Source organism: Pristis pectinata, chromosome 2 (assembly GCF_009764475.1).
Source record: "Pristis pectinata isolate sPriPec2 chromosome 2, sPriPec2.1.pri, whole genome shotgun sequence".
Lineage (NCBI taxonomy): Eukaryota > Metazoa > Chordata > Chondrichthyes > Rhinopristiformes > Pristidae > Pristis > Pristis pectinata.
The window spans coordinates 92468393-92486250 of NC_067406.1; the positions used below are offsets into that span (position 1 = coordinate 92468393).

General features: G+C 40.8%; 1 protein-coding gene across 2 annotated transcripts in view; it reads left to right on the forward strand.

Moving 5' to 3' along the window:
• prss12 (serine protease 12) overlaps positions 1-17858 on the forward strand; it is a 96353-nt gene that overhangs the window by 55907 nt on the left and 22588 nt on the right. For both annotated transcript variants that reach the window (XM_052041280.1, XM_052041281.1), the window contains exons 7-9: positions 2787-2989; positions 7661-7802; positions 16262-16467. In XM_052041280.1, the coding sequence (XP_051897240.1) occupies positions 2787-2989; positions 7661-7802; positions 16262-16467 (551 nt within the window). The remainder of the gene's footprint in view (positions 1-2786; positions 2990-7660; positions 7803-16261; positions 16468-17858) is intronic.

Consider the following 17858-nt stretch of genomic DNA (forward strand, 5'->3'; position numbering starts at 1 on the left):
TGAGAGTTTGTTCCCTGGCTGAGAAGTAAAGAAGTTGGATTGGCTATTTTGGACCAAGATGAGTTTTTTTTTCATTCAAAGGATGGGGTATCTTTGGCATTCTCCATTCATGAGATTGCTTGGAAGGTTAGATCACATGGGATCCAGGGTGAGATAGCTAATTGGATACAAAAATTAGTTTGTTGGTAGGAGACAGTGGATGATAGTAGAAGATTGGAGACCTGTGACCAGTGATGTGCCAGAGGGATCACTGTTGTTTGTCATCTATATTAACGATTTGGATGACAATGTTATTAACATGGTTAGTATGTTTGCGGATGACAGCAAAATTGGTGGTGTAGTGGACTGTGAAGAAGGTTATCTAAGATTACAACAGGAGCTAAATCCGCTGGGTATATGAGCCAAGGAATTGCAGATGGAATTTAACTTGGACAAGGTGAAATGTTGCATTTTGGAAAGTTAAACCAGGGCCAGACTTACAAAGTAAAGGATTGGGCCCTGGAGAGTGTTGTCGGACAGAGACAACTAGGGGTACAGGTACATAGTTCCCTGAAAGTTGTGACACAAGTAGAAGGGTGGTAAAGAAGGTGCTTGCCACGCTTTCCTTCATTAGTCAGGGCACTGAGTACAGGAGTTGGGACGTCCTGTTACAAATGTACAAGTCATTGGTGAGGCCACACTTGGAGTAGTTGTGCACAGTTCTGGTCACCTGGCTATAGGAAGGATGTCATTAACCTAGAAAGGGTGCAGGAAAGATTCACAAGGATGTTGCCAGGAATGGAATTATAAGGAGACGTTCAATAAGCTAGGACTTTTTCCCTGGAGCATAGGAGGCTGAGAGGTGACCTCATAGAAGTATATAAAATCATGAGGGCATAGATAAGGTGGATGTTCACAGTCTTTTTCCCAGGGTAGGGGAGTCTAAAACTAGAGGACACACATTTAAGGTGAGAGGGGAAAGATTTGAGGGGCAGCTTTTTCAGACAGAAGACAGTGGTATTGTGGAACAACCTGCCAGAAGAGGTGGTAAAGGTGGGTACAATTACATAACTTAAAAGACATTTGGACAAGTACGTTGATATAGAAGGTTCAGAGGGATATGGGCCAAACATAGACAAATGGGACTAGCTTAGATAGGCATTTTGGTTGGCATGGATGAATTGGGCAGAAGGGCCTGTTTCCATGCTGTATTTTGACAATTGGTCAATGGAATTTTGGACACCGAGCGAATCAAAGAGTTGTCCAGGAAAGTGGAGTTAGTGACCCTGCTGAGTGGCTGAACAGGCTTGAGGAATATTATGACCCACTCTTTTTGCTCTGTTGAATATTTTTTGTGTCACCCACTTCTTGTAGTTTCCACCCTTCCTAATTCCTATTGCTAATATGCTGAAGTTTTACTGGCAGACAGTTTTAAGGATGCCAGCCATCTTCCAATGTCATCTTTGAGTGGGCATTAATGATACGTGACCATTTCTTGACATCAATAATCTATTGACTGTGAATGCCAGCACAATCAGGCTGACTTTGTCATATTTACAAAAGGAGTCAGCGGGAAAGCATTCAGGTATAAGAATAGAAAACAAATTTTACATTTCATAGAACCATTGAACAATACAGCACAATACAGGCCCTTCAGCCCACCATGTTGTGCCGACCTTTAAACCATGCCTAAGACTATCTAACCCCTTCCTCCCACATATCCCTCTATTTAAATTCCTCCATATGCTTATCTAACAATGTCTTGAACTTGACCAATGTATCAGCCTCCACCACCACCCCAGGCAGCGCATTCCATGCACCAACCACTCTCTGGGTGAAAAACCTCCCTTTGATATCTCCTTTGTACTTCCCACCCATCACCTTAAGCTATGCGCTCTTGTATTGAGCATTGGTGCCCTGGGAAAGAGGCGCTGGCTGTCCACTCTATCTATTCTTCTTAATATTTTGTATACCTCTATCATGTCTCCCCTCATCCTCCTTCTCTCTCCAATGAGAACAGCCCTAGCTCCTTCAGTGTCTCCTCATAATCCATACTCTTTAATCCAGGCAGCATCCTGGTAAATCTCCTCTGCACCCTTTCCAACGCTTCCACATCCTTCCTATAATGAAGCGACGAGAATTGGACACAGTACTCCAAGTGTGGTCTAACCAGAGTTTTGTAGAGCTGCACCATTACCTCGCGGCTCTTAAGCTCGATCCCACGACTTATGAAAGCTAAGATCCCGTAAACTTTCTTAACTATCCTACCCGCCTGTGAGGTAACTTTCAGTGATCTGTGGATATGAACCCCCAGATCCCTCTGCTCCTCCACACTCCCCAGAATCCTGCCATTAACCTTATACTCCGCCTTGGAGTTAGTCCTTCCAAAGTGTACCACCTCACACTTCTCCAGATTGAACTCCATCTGCCACTTCCTATGGCACATACATGGGTAACTCAGAGGTCAGGATCAAAAACAAGGCCTTCTAGGTCTATAATGCTCAACTACTTCCTGATTTTTTCAACCGATACATCACTATTTAACTAACATGAGAAAATCTGATTATCTTTCATAAATATTGCAGTGAATATACTATGGGATATATATTCTGATTTGATTCTACCACTTAAAAGCCTCACCCAAATGAACTATCCTGTGGAATGTGTTCTCAGATTACCAGGATATGCTTGAAAGAGATGTGGTTTTCTAATGGTCAGGCATTTGGGAACTGGCCCAAAATTCTTCAAATTCTGGACTTCTCAGCAGGTTTTCAGTGATGCAGTTGTGTTTTCCTGCTCTTCCACAGATATTCATTGAAGCCCCTTGTGGGTCAATATGAAAGAGGTTCTGGACCTATTTATTTGGATGATGTCAATTGCTCTGGTCAAGAATCATCACTGGTTTTGTGCTCAAGAAATGATTGGGGTCAGCATGACTGCAGTCACCAAGAGGACGTAACTGTCATCTGCACATTCACTGCTGCAAACGACATCCAAGAAATACCCTTTGGTGAGCATTGCTTAGCAGAGTCTCAACACAGTTTACAGTTTTACTATTGACAACGTGATTTTTATTGAATCAAAAGTTCGAAAGACAATAACCATTTTCTGTGAATTTCTTACAAGCCCATAAAATGTTTCATTTTACACACCAGTAAATGTTTTATTCATGCCTCAATAATGGTTATGAGATTTATTTTGGACTAAGATAACGAGAAATTTCAACACAAAGCTCGTATATCTTTGGGCTAAAGATATTGAATATATTCAAGAACAAGGAATCAATGGATATGAGGACTGGCTGGAATGTGGATGCGATATGGATGAGTTTGAGGATCAGTAATCTCTGCATTGGATGGTTGGCAGGTTCAAGGAGTCATTAGGCTCCTTTTCCTATTTCCACATTTATCAGCCCCGCTAACACAACATATTTTGAGTGCAATGCCCACAGAAGGAAAAATCATAGATAATTCTTTAAAACAAAAATTCTCCTTTGAAATCTGCATCAGTTACAAGGTAATTAGACTCCATCCTGTCGCATTTTCTGCCCAGGGGACAACCTGTGTGTGTTCTGGTACTTCTGTTTCAAAGTATCTGATGGTGTGTCTTTTTCAACTATAAGGGGTGAAGAACATGGTTTGTTGTGTATTTGTTTCATGAACAAATATACAAATTGGCTTGAGTCAGTTACAGTTCCACACATCTGCAACTGAATGGCCTTTAAATAATACATATTTTGGCTGTTTTAATCTCTCTCTGACCATATGAATCCAGTACAAGCAGCTGGATTACCTAATGTCTAAAAACAGGCGCCACACAGTCAAATTTCTAGGCTTGGATGTTCCTGATATATTTTTGTCCAGGCATTTTTTTGGTTACAATTAACAGCCAATTCGTGAAAAATGGATCTAGCTTATACAAACATACCTTTTTAAAGATAACAGACTTTACTTTTAGTAGCTATGTTTTCAGGTCATGAAACTCCTGGTGTATAATTTCAAAATAGTTCTCCGTAGGATCCTATTAGTTCAGATTGGACACAGTAAAAGTCAGCTGGTTGTTTAGACACAATCATGTATATTGAATTGGTATCCCGCAATTCTGAGGCAGCCTGTGGGGTTCTTCAGTACATTTCAGGTCACACTTGCCAAAATAATTCATCCACTACTCATTTAATATCCATGAGCATGAGAAGTTCACAACCTGAAAAATGTAGTTGCTGAAAATGAATGTCTTTTATATTTAAATAGATGTGCTTGTATAAGCTGTACCCATTTACTGCGAATTGGCTGTTTATTGTAAACAATAGAAGTATGTCTGGGCCGAGGTATAACAGGAATGCACAAGCCTAGAAATTTGATTGGGTCCTGCCTGTATTTTAGGCATTAAGTGATCCAGTTTCAGTTTTACCCAGAATAGATTGTGCTGCAGATCAATTCCAAGTGAACTTGTACCAGACATAAAATTGGATTGGGCATCTCCATCCACTATTCATAAAAGCTCTCCTGGCATTTGCCTAGCATCAGACACATGCCAATAACTAGATATGGGAATGCATTACTCTCTGTGGACTGACATGAGGCTGTATGCAGCCCTAATACCTAATCAGCTGCTTGTGTAAAACATTGTGAAATTGGCCAAAATCCAAGAGAAGGAGTAGGGCTTTCAAGCCTGCTCCACCATTCAGTATGATCCTGGCTAATCCTCTATCTGAATACTGTATTCCCACTCTCTCCCCAGACTGCTTGATACTTTCTGTGTCTAGAAATCTATCTACTTCCTTCTTAGATCTAGACATTAACTTGGCCTCCACTGCCTTCTGTGATGGCAAATTCCATAACCTCAACATGCTTGGAGAGATGAACTTTCTCCTCATTTCATTCTTAGATGTTTATGCTGTATCCCGAGACTGTAACATCTCATTTTAGACTCCACCCACCCAGGAGGGGAAACATCCTTCCTGCATCTAGTCCACCAAATGTATAATTCATTATCCAAATGTATAATCAGAATGTTATACATTTCAATGAGATCCCCTTTGATTCTTCTAAGCTCTAGTGAAAACTTGGTTGACCCAATCTCTTCTCATACAATGTTCCTGCCATTGTAGAAACAGTCTGTTCACTAGCTTCAAGTAAAGTACATGATTCCTTAGGCAAGGAGACCAAAAATGCACACTATAGCCCAGAAATTTCACCAAGGCCATTTTACAATGGTAGTAAGACATCCTTGTTTCTATACTCATAACCTCTTGCATTGAATATCAACATACTATTTGCCTCCTGACAGCTTGCTTCACCTGCATGTTTGCTTTCAGTGATTGGTGTTCAAGGTTACCCAGGATCCTCTGTACATCAACACTTCACAATCTAACACCATTTAAATAATACTCTGCCTATAATATTCTGTTTCTTGTATTGAAGTGGATAACTTCACAGCTATCCATAATAGACTGCATCAGCCATGTATTTGCCACTCACTCTACTTTTATAAGTCACTTTGTAGCCTCTTTGCATCCTACACACAATTCACCACCCCAGCCAATTTTATGTCATTGGCAAACTTAGAAATACTGCATTCAGTTTCCTCAGCCAAATCATTGATGTACACTGTGAAAACTGGGACCCAAGCACTGATCCCCATGGTACCCCACTTTTATTAATGCCTGCCACCCTGAGAAAGTTCCACTTATACCTGGCCATCAACTAATTTTCAGTCTATTCCAGTATGTTACCCTGAATCTAATGCCCTTTAATTTTACTCACTAGTTCCTTTGTGGGACCTTATCAAAAGCCTTCTGAAGATCCAAATACATAATTTCTGCTCTTTCACCTTTATATCAATTTTACCAGTTTCATCCTCAAAAAAATTCCAGTAGGTTTGTCAAACATGATTTCTCTTTCATGAATCTATGTTGACCTTCTTGAATCCCCTTGATAATGTGTCCAGAGTCCTGTTATCATTTCCTTTGTAATGGTAGATTCCAGCATTTTCCCTGCAAATGATGTCCTTTACTGTACTTCAATGCATTCACTGTCCCTCCTTTGTTAAACAGTGGGATAACATTTGTGAGCCTCTATTCTGCAGGAACTGTTCCATAATCTACTGAGTTTAGGATGATGACAACTAATACCATTTTTTTCCATGGTTGCATCCTTTAGTACTATAGAATGCAGATCATCAGGCCCTGGGGATTTACTGGCATTAACTTTTTCAGCACTTTTAACTAATCATAACTTCCTTTTTTTTACACTCTTAATTTCCTAGCATCCCTAGGAGGTTATATGTGTTCTTTTGTGAAGACAGAACTAAAGTATTTGTTTAAGTTCTCTGCCATTTCGTTGTTTGCCCTTATATTCTTATGTTTCTAACTGAAAGGGACCTACATTTGCCTTCATTAATCTTTTCCTTTTTACATACTTGTAGAAGCTTTTACAGTCCACTTTTATGTTCCTTACAAGTTTACTCTCACGCTCCATTTTTCAAACTCTCAAAATCAAACTCTTGATCCACTTTAAAATGGCATTAGGGTCGTTTGCACTCAGAAGCAAGGATTAAAATAGGATCTCCAAGATGTCAGACAGGACCTCCTACTACATTGCTCCCTCGGAACCCGAGAAGGAAGTTAGCACTTAAAGGTACGCTCATATAAATACACATTCCAACTGCCATGAAAGAGACAGAGAGTGCAGTGTAGAGAAGGACAATTCCCTCTTTCACTGGAAAGGACATGCAAGTCCTGGTCAATGAGTTACATCCTGTTTCAAGTGATCTTCAGAGATATCACCTCTTACCTGAATGGCTCTAATAAACAACTTATCCACTGACTCAGGTTTTCCAAAGCCGTCATCAAGATAAGTAATATGTTCTGGGAAGACATTGGGCCACACTGTCGTGCCTGAACTGCTTTTTCTGTTGAGGTAAAATCACTTTGACTGACAACTTCCTCACCACAAGCATTTTTACTAATTTCCTGTGATGCACTTCCTGTGAATGTTAACGTGCCCTGGGAATATTGGATCATGCTTTTGCCTGTGCTCCCGATGGATGAGGCTCTGAGTGGTGAGCATAATTCCAAAAATAACCAGGGGCCAAATTTTCTAGAGCTGCATTGAGTTGGTAGGAGTGAAGCAGAGAGGTCCTCAAATGCAGAAATGAACAAGATCCAGACTCTGCCCCAAAGTGTGACTTTTTATGGTGGCTTGTGCCTGTGTCAGGGTAAATTGATGCTCCTCCCGATGGAGGACTGGAGCTGCTGCAGACAGCAGGCTGGTGTGGGCTGAAGCGATGATGGCAAATATCTTGAGGGTTCCTCACACAGAACTCTAAAGTTCAACCAATTCATCTCGACTTGGATTGATTATCTTTGCTGCAAGGGTTCTGAGTCCTCAAAGGAGACTTGAACGTCATCCCACAGATGGTGAGAGTTGTAACTGAAGGTTGCTATTTGTGGGAGATTTGCTCCCCCTGCACTGCCCCCACCACAATGTTATTTATCCACCCCCACCCCCATCCCCTACAGTGTCTATGGACAATGGCTAATATTTTGGCAAACCAGTGTTCTACTCTTCTGTGATCCTCACTTGGCAATTCCACCAGAAATGTGTTTAAGATTCAGTTGGAGTTTCAGGCTCATGGTGTTTTTAAATCTTGGCTCACTTATGCATTTGCTGTCTTCCAGGTCCTCCTATCAGACTGATGGATGGTGAAAATAAGAAAGAAGGACGTGTTGAAATTTTTATCAATGGCCAGTGGGGAACCATTTGTGATGATGGATGGACTGACAAGGATGCCGCTGTGGTCTGCCGTCAGCTGGGATACAAGTAAGTAACAGCTAGATCAAGAGACAGTTGCTGTAAATGCCAAGGGAGCCTTTCAAACTAACTTGAAACATTTTCCCAGCTAATTGTTTAAGCCAAAAAAATTACATCACCTTTGGCCATTTAAATTAATGATAGCCAGTGAAATTTTTCAAAGGCATTGGATTTTCTTTTCGAATTTCAGTTGCGATTTTAAGTGTTCTACCAGGTAGAAGATGAGACCAAAATAATGTGCAACCTAGTGTCACTTGTACTATTATTTATATCGAAACACAGATAAATGTTGTAGTAATAACAAAACCATAAGATTCAGTGCATCAAAATGAAAGAGGAACTTCAAAAATTCAAAATTTGGACTTTCTATGGGTATTCTCCTGATAATTCAACATATCTTCAGCAAAACATTAATTAAATCCCCAGAAAATAGACATCTGTATATGCCAGCTGTAGTTCAGTGGCTTGGCCCCATCCCTCCTCTGGAGGTTGAGCATTCAAATGTCATTCCAGAGATTTTACCACAAGGGTATATTCTGGGATGCTGTCTTTTGGATGATGCAATGTCTGCTCTGTCAGGTGAATGTTAAAGATCTCATGGCACAGTTTTGAAGAGAAGTGGAGTTATGGCTGGTATTCTGACCAACAATCATTCTTCTACCAACTCTCCTGAAACAGATCATTTAGTCATTACCATATTGTTTAAGCCAACAAAATATGATGTCATTTTTGGCCATTTAAATTAATGATAGCCAGAGAAATTTTTCAAAGACATTGGATTTTCTTCTAGAATTCCAGTTGTGATTTTAAGTGTTCTACCAGGTAGAAAACAAGATTACATTGCTGTTTGTGGAGCTTGCTGTATGCATATAGTCTGCTATTTTTCCAAAATTATGGAAGTGCCTTGACTGGCATCCTATATTCTATGTACAGCATTCACACTGTATCACTCTGTCAGCATGTGGCAAGGGATCTGGAAGAATAAGTTGAGCTGCAGATCCAAGACTGGAAATCTAACAAACAATCCTGTAGAAAGAACAAGATTTAACATGGTAGAAATGGTTAGGTGAATATTGAGAAAAAAAATCTATCTTATTCAAGCAGTGTAACTGTCAAATTAAAAATAAATCAGCACAAGTATGGTGATTGTCTGTCTGTGTGATAAATGGATATGATCATTACATGGTTTCAGCCCACAATGAAGTAGGATACCAACAACATTGTGGAAGTGTTCAGAAAGTTTAAATAAATGTGCAAATTGACATCCATTGGTTTTCCAAAAGACATAAGTGATGAGAAGAAGGTCAGTTAGATCCATTTCTTGGACAGGGGAGAGAGAATTAGATATTTTCACCAGTGAAGCTGAAAGTAAAAATCCCAATGAGGTCTTCAAAAAATTCATTATGACCCTCAAATCAGCCTCAAGTCACTAGACCTACAGACATGAATTCCAAAGCCTATGGCAAGTAACAGGTAAGACTTAGAAGAAAATAGAAGGATATGGGCATTGTGTAGGTAGGAGGGAATAGCTATGATGGCACAACATTGTGGGCTGAAGGGCCTGTTCTGTGCTGTAGTGTTCGATGTTCTATGTTCTATGTTCTAAGACTACTGATGATTTCCTTACATGACTTGAAAATACTGCTAGTAAATGTAAATTGAAGGAAACGGTTGAAAATTTTGTGGAGCAATGTATTATGGGCTCAGTATACCAAGACATTGCAGAGAGCTTTGATTGGGAAGGTGAAGCTCTCAAACTACAGATACCATCAGAGCACAGGAGGCTGCAAATAGACGGATGGAAATGCTGAATACTCAAACAGCCAAACTCCAAATTAATCCTGGGAAAGAAAGCAGGGCTGATGCAATAAGAAAACAGCAACAAAGGAATAAAAATGAAACTAATAGAAGACTATGCAGGAAATGTGGATGGCTGTACAAGCTGACAGATAAAAAAAATTGTCCTGCTGATGTGAAAGACTGCAGGTTTTATGACAAGCTCAACTATTGGGAAATGTGCAAATAAAACACATAAATATGCAGAGAAAATTTAAAAGAACAAAAAGAAAAAATCAAATCACAACAGCCATATTATGGAAAAGGTCAAGGGATTTGAAGGCTAATTTATAGCCTTCAAATACATAATTATGAAAATATTTGAACTGTTCATTGTCATGCAGGCATTAGAGAAATGAAATCTGCTAAACCAAAATAAATTTTAAAAAATACATTAAAGAAATCCACAATAAATCTAAAGCCAAAACTGGATATGAGAATGCAATATATCATCATATCTTTCCATTTATACCAAAAGAATCATTAAACCCATTAGGTGCAAAGAAAATTACTTCAGATGATGTATGAAGGCCACTTGGGCAAAGAGAAATGCAAGCTGAAAACTAGATTAGCTGTTTCTGGATTGGCATCTACAAAGGTATTGATGTGTGCAATATGCCAGAAATACAAAACAATTCTCTAAAGCAAAATGCATTTTCCACGAGATCAGGAGGGAATACAATGTAAAGATGCATAGGCTGAAGGGAGCCAACTCAACAACGATGATGCCAAATCTTTACCTGTGTTTGGAGAGGACAAGCAGTGCACGTACAAGATATAATGATGAAAATCTGGAACCTAGCTAAAGTCATTGGTAAAGCCGATCCCCTAAGATTGTATATCACCGATAAGGTGATAGGTCAACAGATGAAGTGGAAACAATTCTATCAATGACCCACAACAGAGCTGAGCGAAAAGGAAACAGCAATGATGACAAAAGTAAGTTTAACTTTAACAGCAACAAGAATAGCAGACAGCACATCATCAAGACAATGCCCTAACTCATTGCAGAGAAGAGGAACTTGCTGCTAAATTTGTCTTCAGACGCAACCATGTTGGATAATTCCCCTATATTTTCTTCTTGGCTTTCTTCTACATCTATTTTTTTATGTTCTTATTTCTTGAGATTTTTTTGTGGTCAAAATCACCTTTAAGTTAATGGTAAATCCTTTCCCTTTATGAAATGGGTAGTTGGCCTGAAGTTCCCCAGGAATTCAACACAGAAATCCTTGCATTCAAGCAAACTCTACGATCCAATGGAAGCCGCATATGCTGATGGCTTCTGTCCATAGGACATATTGAACTCCTTGAAAACACGCTGGCTTTCAGACTGCCCACATTGCCTGTCTTCTTGTGCAATGCAGAATGTATGAAACAGTGTGAAAAGTTCATTCTGTGATAATACCATTTCAAAATAGAATCCCAGACCAGCCGTCAGTTGTGGCAGGGTGTACATGCTATAACGGGCTACGAAACGATGTTGGGCAGTATAGTCAACAACAGGGCATCCCTTCCTGATGAGCTTAACATATTCTATGCACGTTTTGAACAGAAGGGGATTGGTTTGTCACCTCCCACCCTGACAGCCTCCAATGCAACTGAACCTGTGGTCACAGTTGAGGACATAAGATCAGTCTTTCAGAGAGTGAACCCGAGGAAAGCATCTGGCCCGGATGGTGTCCCTGGGTGTGTGCTCAGATCTTGTGCTGATCAACTGGGGGGGGGGTATTTGCAAACATATTTAACCTCTCCCTGCTTCAATCTGAGGTTCCCACCTGTTTTAAGAAGACCACTATCATCCCACTATACAAGAAGAACAAGGTAACATGCCATAATGACTACCGACTGGTGGCTCTGACATCCACCATCATGAAGTGCTTTGAGAGGCTGGTCATGGCACACATTAACTCCAGCCTCCCAGACAACCTTGACCCACTGCAATTCACCTACCACCAAAACAGGTCTACAATGGACGTCATCTCCCTGGCCCTACACTCAGCTCTGGAGCATCTGGACAGTAAAGACATCTATGTTAGACTATTGTTTATTGACCACAGCTCCACCTTCATTACTATAATTTCAAGCAAATTCATCACCAAACTCTGAGACCTGGGACTCAAAACCTCCCTCTGCAACTGGATCCTTGACTTTCTGACCAACAGACTGCAATCAGTAAGGATAGGCAGCAACACCTCCGGCATGATTATTCTCAACACTGGTGCCCCACAAGGCTGCATCCTTAGCCCTCTACTCTCCTCCCTATACACTCATGACTGTGTGGCCAGATTCTGCTCTAACTCCATCTACAAGTTTGCCGATGATACCACCGTAGTAGGCCGTATGTCAAATAAGGATGAGTTGGAGTACAGGAAAGAGATAGAGAGCTTAGTGACATGGTGTCATGACAACAACCTTTCCCTTAATGTCAGCAAAACAAAAGAGCTGGTCATTGACTTCAGGAAGGGGGGCAGTGTACACGCTCCTATTTACAACATTGCTAAAGTGGAGATGGTTGAGAGCTTCAAGTTCCTAGGAGTGAACATCGCCAATAGCCTGTCCTGGTCCAACCACGTAGACACCACAGCCAAGAAAGCTCACCAGCACCTCTACTTCCTCGGGAGGCTAAAGGAATTTGGTTTGTCCCCTTTGTCACTCACCAACTTTTATCAATGCACCATAGAAAGCATCCTATCTGGATGCATCACGGCTTGGTATGGCAACTGCTCTGACTGGGCCCACAAGAAACTGCAGAGAGTTGTGGACACAGCCCAGCACGTCATGAAAACCAGACTCCCCGGCATGGACTCTGTCTATACCTCTTGCTGCCTTGGTGAAGCAGCCAGCATAATCAGACTCCACCCACCGGGGTCATTCTCCTCGCCTCTCCTATCAGGTAGAAGATACAGGAGCCTGAAGGCGCATACCACCAGGCTCAAGGACAGCTTCTATCCCACTGTTATAAGACTATTGAACGGGTCCCTTATACGATGAGATGGACTCTTGACCTCACAATCTACCTCGTTATGACATTGCACCTTATTGTCTACCTGCAATGCACTTCCCTGTAGCTGCAACACTTTACTCTGTATTCTGTTATTGTTTTTACCCTGTACTACCTCAATGCACTGTGTAATGAAATGATTTGTATGAACGGTATGCAAGACAAGTTTTTCACTGTACCTCGGTACAAGTGACAATAATAAACTAATACCAATATCAATAATGTACAGCTCTGCTATTCATTGAACAACAATTATACCACACTTGTAGCAGGGTGCCTTGTGACTCAAAAGCAGCGAAGACAGAGCTCTGATCTGACCAGGTATAAGACCCAGCTTAGCGATGACATGGCCTCTCATGAGCTGAAGCATTTTAATGATGCTAGAGAGGGAAATCCTCAGAAGATACGCATTTTCCTCTCTACATAAGCTGCACATCAAAGTCATCATAAAAATAGTGACAAGAGCAAAAACAATTAAATGACAAGAGCAACCATTGCACGCAGTCATAGGTAACTGAAAATTAAACACAATCTGAGACCAGATTTATGAAGCAAACAAGCTCCAAGGCAGTCCCAGTGAACTGAATTTTGTGGGCAGAACCATGGCCAAAATCAGAAAACCTTGCGGAACACAAGAATTCGACAGGAGTAGAAATGGTTCACCTGGCCCCTTAAACCTACCCACCATTCAATATGATGATGGCTGATCTACCCTAGGCCTCAACTCCTCCTCCATGCATGTACCATTGCCTTCAATCTTTCAAAAATGCATCTAACTCCACTTTAAATACTTCTAATAATCTAGTCCCCTGCTCCCTTATTGCCAAACAGTTCCAAGACCCATGAATGCCTGTCATTTTCTAGCCATTCATAAACAAGTAACCTCATAAATAACTTTGCCACTTAATATCATGCAAAAGATCCAACACTAGCAATTGTACTACTTGAGAGTTCTCTTTTCCTGCTTAGAACTTTCTCCTTTGATGGAATAAAATTGGTGAAAATATTTTAAATAGGCCCACAGCAGGAAATTCCACCAGCTTTCAACACAATTGAGTTACCTTCAGGTAATCACAGCTGCTCCAGAAATGAACTGAAATATGCTGCAATTATTTCAACTTTTACTAAACCCCATTTAGTATAACTCTGGGTGGCCTCTTCTTATAAAGCTCAGTCTACTATCGGCAAATGTGCTCTGTTCTGGATTGTATTTCATAGATAGAAGCTAGGGAGGACCATAAGCAGGATCTCTAAATTTCAGAGATAGATCCTTTTATAGACAGTACACCAGTTACAGTTTTTGGATTTTCAGAAAACCATTTGATTTATTTTTTGCCATGAAGGTGAAGGGTGTGGGTACTTGTTAGTTGAACGCTTTTCTATCCAGTCTCCGCATTGAGCTCTGCAAGCCCAAATGTAACGGTGCCAGATTGGAAGTGAAGTTCATTCAAATCTGCTGGGATTCAAAAGTTGCCTGAACTCCTTCACCTTCTCATCTGGCAGCCATTTGAATTCACACATCACCCACTGGAAGTGAGAGTATCGACTTAACATGAATTAGTCTCTTATTTAAAAGACTTATACTGCCTGGGGACTGGGCTCAGATTGCCTAAATTTCTTTAACTTAGGAAAAATCACATCCATCCTTCCTACCCTTTGGTTTTGGGCCTAGGCCATAGGCTGACGGTGGAGGCAAGACCTGTGTCAAGATGAAGGCATGGTGATTTTACTTGCAGTGATCTGTTTATTCAGCCTGGCACAATTTGCACTTGATTGGAATGGAAGATTTTTTATTCCCAAAAGCCATGGATATATGGCAATGTGTAGGGAGTGGTGGTGGAATGGTCGGGGGAGAAAAGTTGGTAGGTGGATAGGGGAGATGGTGGGCGGAAGGATTCCTAATGCAGCAAGTGTCAGCTGTGCTAATTGTGAAGGGTGCGGATGTGCAAACATTGAATAACGTGTTAACCACAGTCATGATGTGCTGTTCCTAAAGCAGAGCTTGTGTAGAGATTAGGCTTAATGAGAATACAAGGAGGCCTCTTCAAACTCATGTGAGTTGGTCCACATCCAGTGTGGTGGATCCTGGAACAAAGGTGAGTGGGTTACTCCTGTATTTGTTTGCTCCCTCCCTATGACTGGACTTCTTGTTTATCCTTCAAGACTTCTTGTTTTCCCTGAATTTTAAGACTGCCATTGCTATATCAAAGCAATTCCCTTGGATACTAGGAAAACAATGGTGGCTGCTGGTAAAACAGAATTCAAGAGTAGCAGTGTTGTCACAGATACTGTGTTTTAAAAAAGTTTGCAATGTCAAAATATATTCACCTACAACAAGTGTTGTTCAAAGTCTAATGCAGAATCAGTGCTCTATAAATGGAGATGGGACTGGGGGGTTGGGGCGAGGATAGGTGACTGAGCTGTCCTCTGGAGACGGCAGGCTCATTTAGATACTTGAATGAGGCTGTGTGCCTCACCTTTTTTACATTTTAGTTTTAACCCTGACTAGTCAGGTTCCTTCAGTAAACACTTCAGCTAAAATGAGTTGAGGACTGCTGATTCCTATACTGCTCGTAGCCCAGGACGAGCAGCTTGTCTGTGAAACATTTTTGCGGTCAAGAGACTACTTTCAACCCTTCCAACCACTTCCCCCCCCACCCCCAACTGACCCACAATACCCCATGATCTCCCATTAACCAGGCCTTTCTGATCCTTTTCAGCCCCATCTGTGACCCCCAGCTGAATCCTTCAATCTCCCCTTGACCTTTGGATGTCTTTGGGTCTTTTGGATCTCTATCTGTCTTTCCATTTGCACTCAGGTTTTTGATCTCTCACTCCAAGTTGACCTATGATCTTAATTCTGCTCTCTGACCTCCATTCTCTTTTTCCACCCTTTGCTACCCACTCTCTGGCATTGGATTGTGGACTTACTGTTAAAGTTTACCTCAGCCCAAGGCTGGTGACCATCTCAATCAGACTGACTGTGGCTTAATAACAAAGACAAGTGACATCAATTAGACCACAGGGAGCATGTCTCTGAGTTTAGCAAGATTTGTGTTTGCTCTAGTTGTCCAGATTTGTAAGCCCTCACTTATAGATATGAACACATTAAAAAAAATCAGAGACAGGAGAAGTCCTCTTGGCCTATCTATCCTGTCTGATCAAGTAATGATGCTTGGGGATCATAGTCCTTAGACTCTCCACTCTTCCTTGAATCATTAATCCCTGGAGAGAGATATGTAAGCAGTGTACAGATTCACTACAACCAGTGACAGAGTTGCAGTGGAATGTTTGAAAACTTGAGTTTCTTTTATGCGCGCAAAAATGTAAATGCAAATGGATGAAATTGACAGCTCATTGATTACAGCACATGAATCCCATGTTCTGTTACACTGTAACAGAATAATTTGAATTCCACGGCATAAATTCACTCAGCGTATTTTTTTTATGGTCAGCACATGGATTTCAAAGTAGTCAGTCAGTGAAGAATGCCCAATGCATGCAGAACTTTAAATATCATTTAAAGGCTGTGCCACTTCATGAAAGGAACAATGTTAAAAATGTGTTAACAATAAAAAGAAGCTAATCAAAGTCTGATGTCTTCTAAGTATTGCATGTGTTATTTTTTAAGGGGCACAGCCAAGGCAAGGTCACTGGCTTATTTTGGAGATGGTGTGGGGCCAATACACATGGATAATGTGAAATGCACTGGGAATGAACAGACGCTGGAAGACTGTAGCAAACAAGATATTGGAACACATAACTGTCGACACAGTGAGGATGCTGGTGTGATCTGTGACTATGGTGCCAAAAAAGCAGGAAGCCTAGGCAACATAGGTGAATATGTTTGACTTCTTCTTTGACAAGGCTGTTTAGCAAAGTGGATAGAAAAATAAAACAAGGGAGATGCCGAAAATCTGAGACAAAAACAGAAAGTTCTGAAAAAAAATTGAGTGGAGCGAAACCAAGTTAATTTTTCAGGTTTATGGATTTTGATCAGAATGACATCAACTTGATTTGTTAGCTCTGTTTATCTCTCCACAGATACTGTACCTGAGTATTTCTGGTATTTTCTGTTTTTATTTAAATAGATGTGCAAAAGCAAAAACATGCATTTGCTGGAAATCTGACTTTGACCTAAAGTATCACCGCTGTATCCCTCTCCACAGGAACTGTTTGATCTGCTGAGTATTTGCTGCACTTTTTGATTGATCTGAATGGATTTATAGAATTATTCCAGTTGGCACAGCTTCAATCTGACTGGCTGCTGGGGGGTGGGGGGGAGAGGGAAGTAGTGGAATAAAATAATAATATGGTCCTGCCATTAAGCATGTTCTCAAGATCCCTAAATATCCCTCATTCACTAATTGCATCCTAAGTATTTTGATGTAAAACAATTATTTTTCTAGAACATACCATTGCAACATAAGTTATGAAACCTTAAGTAGTAAAGGTTTTCAGTTAGATATGATCAACAGGAAAAGAGCATCAGAATTTGTGGCACCCCTCTATTTCATTCATCCCCTGTTCCCTGGCTACGTTTGGTCTTGTCAAAAAGTAGTCACTTTGCTTCAGCTGACACTTAAGTCTGGCTGCTCCACTGAGCTGTGTTTAACAATACTCCAGCCAGATGGCAAGGTGCTCAGGATAAAAGAAGCACTGTAGAACCAGAAACACAATGCTCATTAATCAAACACGAGGAGCCCGAAGAAACCCACGGCTAATGCAACCTGGTCCTGCTGTCAGGACTGAAGGAATAGCACGCTGGCACCAGACAGTAGTACATGAACCTATAATGAAAAGGCAGGAAAAATGTTCATGTGGAAAGGATTTACCTGGCTGTTTGCAATCATTGGCACAGAACTAAGTTACTGATTGTGTTAATGTTTCAATCAGTGACCCTTTGATCTGATTTCTCTCTACACAGATGGTACCTGATTTGTTGAGTATTCACAGCACTTTCTGCTTTTCTTCATATTTCTAATATCCACAGTATTTTGCTTTTGTGTTATATGACTGTTGGTACGCAGCAGAGTAATGTGAAGAATTTCTATGTTCTTCATTGAAATGTTTTATAATTACCAGCCTGCTGGAATGAGAACATTACCACCATGATGCACATACAGTTTGTGCAGTTTTACAGGCTTTGAGAATCCTGACTGTTTGTGAACCAAATTATGGAGAATTGCAAGTAGATTGCTCTATACAAAAAAATATGGTTCCAAATC